The sequence below is a fragment of the Mytilus galloprovincialis genome, chromosome 9, assembly GCF_965363235.1.
Source record: "Mytilus galloprovincialis chromosome 9, xbMytGall1.hap1.1, whole genome shotgun sequence".
NCBI lineage: Eukaryota > Metazoa > Mollusca > Bivalvia > Mytilida > Mytilidae > Mytilus > Mytilus galloprovincialis.
In genome coordinates, this window is record NC_134846.1 from 69,310,604 (window position 1) to 69,320,347 (window position 9,744).

At 31.1% G+C, this 9,744-nt stretch overlaps 1 protein-coding gene across 6 annotated transcripts in view; it reads left to right on the forward strand.

Annotated features, from left to right (window-relative positions):
• LOC143045776 (uncharacterized) overlaps window positions 1-7,177 on the forward strand; it is a 29,491-nt gene extending 22,314 nt beyond the window's left edge. For 5 of the 6 annotated variants that reach the window (XM_076218519.1, XM_076218523.1, XM_076218520.1 and 2 more), the window contains exons 4-8: window positions 354-410; window positions 3,458-3,607; window positions 4,600-5,280; window positions 5,989-6,120; window positions 6,437-7,177. In XM_076218519.1, the coding sequence (XP_076074634.1) occupies window positions 354-410; window positions 3,458-3,607; window positions 4,600-5,280; window positions 5,989-6,098 (998 nt within the window). In that variant the 3' untranslated portion in view covers window positions 6,099-6,120; window positions 6,437-7,177. The remainder of the gene's footprint in view (window positions 1-353; window positions 411-3,457; window positions 3,608-4,599; window positions 5,281-5,988; window positions 6,121-6,436) is intronic. The other variant, XM_076218524.1, reaches the window with a different exon arrangement.
• Window positions 7,178-9,744: the final 2,567 nt, after the last annotated feature.

The following is a 9,744-nucleotide window of genomic DNA, read 5'->3' on the forward strand; positions in this document are numbered from 1 at the left end:
CAGATATACTTAATATAGGTTTTGTCTAGTTATCTTTTAATTAAGTTAAAAGTAGTACTGAAGATATTTATATATATGTGAACGGATATAAAGATAGTCTTTTTGTAATCTGATCTAAAGAAATCATAAAGATATTTATAAAAAAAAAATGTTATTTGCAAATTTCTAAGAATGCATTTTATTGCTTAAAATACATGTTTTACTTGCAGTTTATCGTTGTAAATACATTGTATATATATTTGTACATATATGTTATATCTGGTTTCCGTATTTTTGTAAAACTTCTAAACCACAAATTAAGAATGTTTTTTAATGTCAAGAACAGTTATTTTTATGTATCACTAATTATACAGACATAAGATATATTACATATCGATCCAAAAGCTATGGTACAGACTTGGAAATGCTCGGTAAAACTTTGTAGTTTTGTTTTATGTTTGTTTGGTTTTTTTTTTGCTGTGTAGCAAGGGTGATTTATTCGCAGACACTAAAATTTAGATTTGATTTATACAAAATTTAATTCAACATTATATTTTTAGAAGATTGCACAAACGTTAATTCTTTTGTTTGGTTTGTAACTTTCTGTTGAATTTTATTAATAACAAAGTTAACCGCATGTTAAAGACATTGTCCAGACACTTCAAGCCAAGATGAGCACACTTTTACATTTGAATATATCACTGTCTACATCTTTATGACATACTAATTGTTAGCTTTGGGGTTGTAAATGTACTTAAGATACACTATGCAGGTGATATGGTCATTCGAGTGAAATAAGTACATAAATTAATGCGCCATTATTTACATTAATTCGTAATAAATGAATAAACGAATTATTTCAAGGTAATTTAAGTACATTTATATCACGAGATAGTAAGTATTAAGACCAATTGAGAATATTTATGCCTTTATTACTACGAGATATTAAATGGTTAACTCATACAGAATTGTGTCAGAACAGTCATAAGTATTGACTCACTAAACATTTAGTATGTACATTTGGCCTAATGTCACCTGGTGTTGGTAATAAGTCACATTGGATATTAGATTTGGTCTGTAGGGTGCATTCTCATTTACATCAATCCTGTGCATATCAACGCGACACATTTTAAAGCATATTATAATGATACAAATCAATATCATGAGAAACAAGGTTATGAGGAATGACTGCAAGTGAGACAATAGGTAAAGACCAAATGTTGAGGATGCAGACAATTACTGGTCACTGTACGCCTTCAACAATGAGAAAATCACATTTTGCACTGTAAGTTTTAAGGGTTGACAAAAGCAAAACAATAAAAAAAAAAACCCAGCAACAACATTAACTGAAAAATGTTTCGTTCATCAGATAAGCACGAACACAAAAACAAATACTTAAAAAAACAAGACACAAAGTCCCAATTTATGATTTTGGCAGTTATTGAAAAAAACCTTTAAGGGGGCTCCTGGGTATAAATCAATTTTTTTTTTCTAATATAGGATTTCGCTATATTTTTTTATAAATGAACTTTATCATATACTTAAAAGAAAAATGAAATAAAAAAATGGGGTCACCGTTCATTTAAGCTCACAATCTGCCTCCGGAAGAAGTATACGTTTTTGTTAATGTCCTTTTTTAGGAGAAATAGAGGTAATATCGAAATAAAAAAATAACCTATAAAAAATTATAATTACAGAAATCGATTAAATTTTACAATTATTTAGTTTATGTACAGCTTATGAAAACAATAATAAAAAATATAGGTCACCGATGAGTTAAAAAGATATTTCAAATTTAATGCCAAAAAATGGCATTTTTGCACAAAGGGAGATAATTTGGAGCTTTTTCAATGATATAGACATTTTAAAAGTCATCTGGGGCCAAACCGAATCGATTTTTTGGGTTGATTTTTTACCATATCATCAAGTAATAACTAATAGTGTAATAAATAAAATTTGTAATAAAAAATAAAGGTTAAATTTTTTGCTGAAATTTTTGTACCCACGAGCCACCTTAAGAAAGAATCCAGGACATAAAAAAAGAGAATTGTTTAAACTACATTTTTAAACTTTAATTATGAAATTCGAATAACTTCTTCAGACCTCCTTGAAATAAGAAAACAATCAATGTTTTATGCCCCACCTACGATAGTAGAGGGGCATTATGTTTTCTGGTCTGTGGGTCCGTTCGTTCGTCCGTCCGTTCGTCTCGGTTCAGGTTAAAGTTTTTATTCAAGGTAGTTTTTGATGAAGTTGAAGTCCAATCAACTTGAAACTTAGTACACATGTTCCCTATGATATGATCTTTCTAATTTTAATGCCAAATTAGAGTTTTTACCCTAATTTAACGGTCCACTGAACATAGAAAATGATAGTGCGAGAGATCCGTGTATTAGGGACACATTCTTGTTATTATCTTAAAGTGAAATCATTTTTGGTTGAACAGTTTATACGATTTGTTCCATTGAAAGTTATACGAACTACTTTTTTTAAAAACTAATATGCAACAATAGATTTTCGATGTTTTTTTATTTGTTTTTTATTTATAAAAGTAGAACATTCTATTAATTCAAAGTACATCTGTTTTCTAGGATTGATTACTGTCGTCCCTCCTTGCTTCGTTTCAAATCATATGTTTACCTTTAATACCTGCACGAACAGACGTTTAGACATACAGTCTAATATATTTGATTTAATGTCAGTTGTATCCGACACCTCGTCCTGATTAGGCATGACATATTTGCCAATGGACATTCAGCATACACCTATTAATCAATCATGTATCCGACTTGGTGGAGACTGCACTTAAATATTGTTGTTGACATTCAGAATGTCTGCTGAATTGAATTTATCACTTATTATCACTGGGATATTTATTTGTTTTGAAAAAGATCGACGCATGTTGAAAGATCCAACTCCTTACTAAAGGACAAAACTATATTTATGCATCGAGATTATATAGGAAATACTAGTAACAAGTTTAGATGACTTCCAGGTATAAACTTTTAAAACAAGTTCAAGGTCTTCTTGCCCTTTGAATTGAAGCGCAAATATCCATTTAAAAAAGCGCAAAAATCCATTTACAAAAGCGCAAACACCCTTTTAATATACACAAATCGCCATTCAGATAATTTTAATGATCATTTCTTAGTATTTTATCATGTGGGACTATTTTGAAAAATTGATATAATATGCACAAATATGTACCAATTTTACTCGATACATACTATAAAGACCCCCCCCCCCCCTATAAAGAAAAACAGAAGTGGAATATTATTTCAACATCAAACAATTTTTCTTTCAGTTTAAGTTTTTTTTTGGATATAAATACATAAAAAAAACAAATTCAGACAAGAAAACAAAACTGATTAAGCACCAGTGTGCATTCTTGTTTCTTTTTATCAAGACTATTTTAAATATCTCCAGACCATGCACCATTTTAGACCAAAACATTGAAATTTATATTAATTTTTTTCAGGTAGAGGTCATCCAGTTTATACAAGTGGAAATATGCATCTATACCATAGCAACCCTTATAATTATTATGAGCCATATGCCTTGCCACGAAGTAACAGTTACCTCAATATGTATGGAGGCTATCCCCCATATCCATCACAGAGCAGTAGAGGTTGGTTAATTGACACAAATTCATATCAAACACTGTATATTTAATTACAAAACTATATATATTTAAGAAATCGCATTTAGATTGGATTTCAAAATGTGGAACGAGTTTTGCTTTTGTTTTACATCTATATTATACATTTGGAGCAGGATCTGCCATGTTACTCTTCCGGAGCACCTGAGATCACCCCTAGTTTTTTGGTGGGGTTCGTGTTGTTTATTCTTTAGTTTTCTATGTTGTGTCATGTGCTGTTGTTTGTTTGTCTTTTTTATTTTTTGCCATGGCGTTGTCAGTTTGTTTTAGATTTATGAGTTTGACTGTCCCTTTGGTATCTTTCGTCCTTCTTTTATAAGTAATCAATTATTTGATGATTTATTGTATAGGTAAAGTGATTTTCTATTGACAAAACAAATGAAAAATTATGCTTGTGCTTTATAAATTTCATGCGTTTGAAACATTTCTTTGATTCGCCTTCACCATACGGCTACGACCAAAGACAAAAATTAAAACCCAAGAATGTACAAGTACCGAAACAATTCAAGAGGTATATGACCAATAGTGACGTACAAATAATAGCCAAGTCCATCTAAGGCCGAATTTGCCCCAGAGTGTTAGTTTCTTAATGATTTCTAAATATCTAAACATATAATTTCAGAAAGGTATGTTATAAATCATATCAGTACCAAAAAAAAAAAAAAACGGACTTATAAGCTGATGGTACAATATTTTATGTTAGCAGCAAGTAGGCTCTTACTTTAACCTAATATGCTTCATCATTATATAGTCGATCTTCATATGATTTCAATAAACAACTACATTTTTTTCGAGAATTTCAATTTGCAGCAATTACTTTACACAACAAATAATTCCATTTGCATTCAAAATAATCAGCTAGACCTTAACAAATACAAAATAATCATCACACTTTGTGTCACTAGTCTTGACAATTAAAACGAATATACACGTTCAAAACTACAAATGTATTATATTTTCAGATTCACGTGCAATGCTTGTGGAATATCCAGAGGGTCATGAGTATATTTACGATCCTTACAGAGACACCTCGGATGACCAACGTCGTGGAAAGAAAGTGAAAAGAACACATAGTGATTTGACAGGAACGAAACGAAAGAAGAAAGAGAAAAGACGAGGATCACCGATGGAAGATAGAAGAAATAGAAGTATAGAAAGGTTAGATAGACCTTCCGATAGACCGCCAGTCCCCGACAGGGCGACATCTGCTGATGTTCATAGGCAACAAAAACAACCATATATTCTTCAGACAAAAGAACAGAGACCGCGGAAAGAAATTTCCGAACAAACAGCAACAATAGATATTCATGACACAGAGCTGTCGGAATGTGCAACAGATAGTGCCAAAATTAGAGCTATGCAAGGGAGGACTTCAGATCCAGAACCAATTTCTAAAAAGTGGCCCGTTAATGACGATTTGAAGTTGGACCTCCCTAGTGATATAAATGACGATGGTACTGACGATATCACAGTAAAACGTTATCAATATGATGGAAATTATCCACATAAAACAGAGAGTCATCATAACAAACCGACTGAAAATAAAACTAACGGATATACAAATTCAGCTTACTTAGAAAATGAAAGAAGAGATGGCGGACATGTGCATAAACGTTTAGAGAAGCGTGAAAGTAACACAGATGGTATGTTGTAACATCCTGTCTTCATTAATCACTCTCAACAAAATACTGACCTATTTTATTTGAATTTAATGAAAAAATGTCACCAGACAATAGCATATTTTAAGCTGAAAAAATGATATTTGATAACATTTATATTTTAGTATATATAAATGTATCCGTGTCAATGACTCAATATTATAAGATGTAATAGTCACTTTTGATTTTATCACATACCAGGCAATTGTTATAAAGGATTATAAAGAAAGGTAACAAGGTTTTATAACCAAAATAAAACTTTTTGTTCAGATTGATGATTGTACACTTTACTCAAATTACCATCAGCAGGAACCTTCATTTAAAAGACAGCCATTTCGTAAAGACCACTTTTGTAAAATCAATTTACAAACTCTTCAGTTAACTCACATTACTTTCCAAGCTGCTGAGCATCAAAACCTTGATTCCGAAATGTGATGTGTAGCACAGCCCTCACCATCAATGATATTCACACAGGAATTTTATTGTCTCTTTACTAACTTTGGGTGAAGTTAAATAAAACACAAAATTGATTTTAGATTAGTATAATTTAGAAAAAAATAACTGACAAATATTCTTAATGAAGTTACTTATAGTGAACTGTGACATTTAACCACAGCTGATATTTAAAATTCTTACTTATTATTATATTAGCTGTACATTTGTAAAGGAATTTCCTCTCTTTGAACATTTTAGGAAAGCAGGTGTCTGCAGCATTTGACTTCCTGGACAATTACGTGTCTGATGAGGATGAAACAGTGTTTGCAGACAGCAGACAACAGTCACCCCTACCGTTCGACACATGAAGAAATTTTGGTGATCATTGAGGTAAAAAAAGATAATTTGTTAAATGTAGCTGTTTTCATACATTTACAAGTCCAAACAAAAACTTTTAAAAGAGTTTCATTGTATAATTTTTCTTCCAACTTGAGACGTTTAAAATAAGCAACTTTACATTTGTTTTCGGAACCATCTTTTAAATCATACAAACAATATATTTCTAACTGTGCGATACCCAATCACCGTAGCTTTCAGAAACAACCTCAACACTTTAAATGCGCAACTAACCTCAACTGAATTAATTAAACCGTTTTAGTTAATGTTCAAAACTGTTTAAAATCATTTTCATTTTTTTTTATTTCAGACAACATAGCTAGGTCATTATATGACTGAGTCAAAATACCAGCCAAACAGATGAGAAAGTGCACGTGCTATAAGCACTAGAAGATGTGAAGGACAAACGGCGTACTATAATCGTTCAGTCATATTATATACATAATACTATACGGGTACTGCAATTGGAAATACACAACGCAATAAGTTCACCAAAGAATCGTTTTTACATGTTATACATATATTGATTCAAGATTCCAATCGTTGCCCGGTGAAGCATAAGCCTATTTTTTTAATCAATTAATAATCAGTAACCTCAGGATTTCATCTACAGCTTCTAACATATCATATTGCCATCAATATTATCGATTAAGTGCCATATGTAACTATTATATATGTATAATCTTTTGTTGCCTTAGTTGGTTTTTTCGTTCTAGTGTTTTATTTCACGAATAATATGCAAATAATCGAACACTCCGTAGGAGTGAGCATTGTTTAAAATAGTCCATGGACAATTTGAAGGTTAATTTTCAATTGGACGCATTTCTTTTAATTGAAATCCTTTATGTTATGCAAACTGTCGTTCATACTTAAACAACGAAAGCAGCCATGTGCACATTATAATAAACCGTCAGCATTATTTTTGTACATGGGTACAATAAATATATCTATATTTGTTATAAGAATGAAAATCAAAATTTGTAATACTCCTATGTATTGTATCATTATTTATTAACTTTGTCATAATATACAAATAAAATATTAAAACTGATGTATTTATTTGCTCTATTTCACATTCGATTTTATATAAAAAAAAATCATATGTAACTTAATACTCACCTTAACTTGTTTGCATTATTTTAGACCGATATATTGTGAAAAAAATATGTTTTTTTTCCCTTGTTGATTACAGGCTTTAATGTAGAAAATTGCATGGTAATTTATTTTCCATTATATTTTTTTAAGCGTTACATTTTTAATGAACTTTTAATAGTCCTTTACCATAATACTCGACCGTCGTTTATATTTTATAGTGTTTACTTGTCATTCCTTTTACAGCGTTGATATTTATTTAGCGTTATAATGTCCCTTATAACTAAACAACCACTGATGATGTTCCTAATCTTGGACAGTGTTCCTGACCATGGACAGTCAGATGAGCATGCAATGATTTTAACAATCTTTAAGTAGTCTGCTCCCTTTCAAACTTTATGAAAGATACCAGCCTTAATATTTAGTTTGCCAGAGACGCGATTCGTTTACATATAAGTTGAAGGACATTATACATCAAGAATTTCGAAAAAAAAATGTGCAAAATATGACTAAATTAATCTACGACAGGGGATAATAAACCCGGCTTGATGTTTCAATTATTCTCATTTCATAAAACGATAAATATACAAAAATAAACATGTCAATAATATTTCATATCAACACACGCGTGTGACTACTGGGATTGGGTTACCAAATAATACGAAACAACAAGTAAAATCACAAAAATACTGAACTCCGAAGAAAATTCAAAAACGAAAGTCCCTAATCAAAAGACAAAATCAAAAGCTCAAACACATCAAACGAATGGATTACAACTGTCCTATTCCTAACTTGGTACATGCATTATCTTATGTAGAAAATGGTTGATTGAATCTGGGTTTGTAGCTAGATAAACCCCTCACTTGTATGACAGTCGCATCAAATTCCACAGATTATATTGACATGGATGAAATTAACAGACACAATGGGTAAAAATGTCAAAAATAGGGGTACAGCAGTCAACATTATGTTATCATCTTAATCACTATAAAAACAAACAAATATAACAAAGAAGCACAAAAAGGTGCAATCCTATTAAAATATGGAGCAATCGTAATTTGCGTCGAAGTACAAGTATAACAAAATCAGTGATTTATATTTTAATCAGATCGAAAAAAATGCTCATTATGAAATAAACGCTTATATTAGGGGTAAATCAAACTTTGCGTTTCCAATAATTCAACTTTTTAATTAACATATCAGTAATATTTTATGTCAAAACAAAAGTGCTAACTACTGGACTTTTAATACCTCAGGCACTAAACATCAACTAGTAATGTCATCGACCCAGCTGTTGTAAAAACTTACCAAAAATACTACGCTTATAGGGTTGTACTATATCTGTAAATTCTGTATGCGTCTTTATGTTTTACTGTACTTTTAATTGTATGTTTTTTTTTACTTTTTGGTCAGTTGTATATCTATGTTGTGTGTTTACTCAGTTTTGGTTGCTGTACGTCTTGGTCCCAATCATCAATTTGTCTCGTTAACAAATTATGTCTGTTTGGGTTGCTGTAAACAACTGTCATACAAGCGGAAGGATAAGATAGCTATGACACCAGGTTCAAACCACCATTTTCTTGGTTAAATGGCAGTACCAAGTGAGGAATATGGCAGATATTTTCCAGTCAATCCGTTGGTTGTTATAGTCTGGCTATTATTTTTCAGGTTTTTATAGACTTGATCATGTTTTTATTACCTTGAAGTATTTTTGTATTTTTTTGTATTTTTTGGTACGCCTGACTAATTTACCGGGACTCAAATAAAAAACAGATGTAGAAGATGGAACAGACACAATGGGTAAAAATGTCAAAAATAGGGGTACAGCAGTCAACATTATGTTATCACCTTAATCACTATAAAAACAAACAAATATAACAAAGAAGCACAAAAAGGTGCAATCCTATTAAAATATGGAGCAATCGTAATTTGCGTCGAAGTACAAGTATAACAAAATCAGTGATTTATATTTTAATCAGATCGAAAAAAATGCTCATTATGAAATAAACGCTTATATTAGGGGTAAATCAAACTTTGCGTTTCCAATAATTCAACTTTTTAATTAACATATCAGTAATATTTTATGTCAAAACAAAAGTGCTAACTACTGGACTTTTAATACCTCAGGCACTAAACATCAACTAGTAATGTCATCGACCCAGCTGTTGTAAAAACTTACCAAAAATACTACGCTTATAGGGTTGTACTATATCTGTAAATTCTGTATGCGTCTTTATGTTTTACTGTACTTTTAATTGTATGTTTTTTTTTACTTTTTGGTCAGTTGTATATCTATGTTGTGTGTTTATTCAGTTTTGGCTGCTGTACGTCTTGGTCCCAATCATCAATTTGTCTCGTTAACAAATTATGTCTGTTTGGGTTGCTGTAAACAACTGTCATACAAGCGGAAGGATAAGATAGCTATGACACCAGGTTCAAACCACCATTTTCTTGGTTAAATGGCAGTACCAAGTGAGGAATATGGCAGATATTTTCCAGTCAATCCGTTGGTTGTTATAGTCTGGC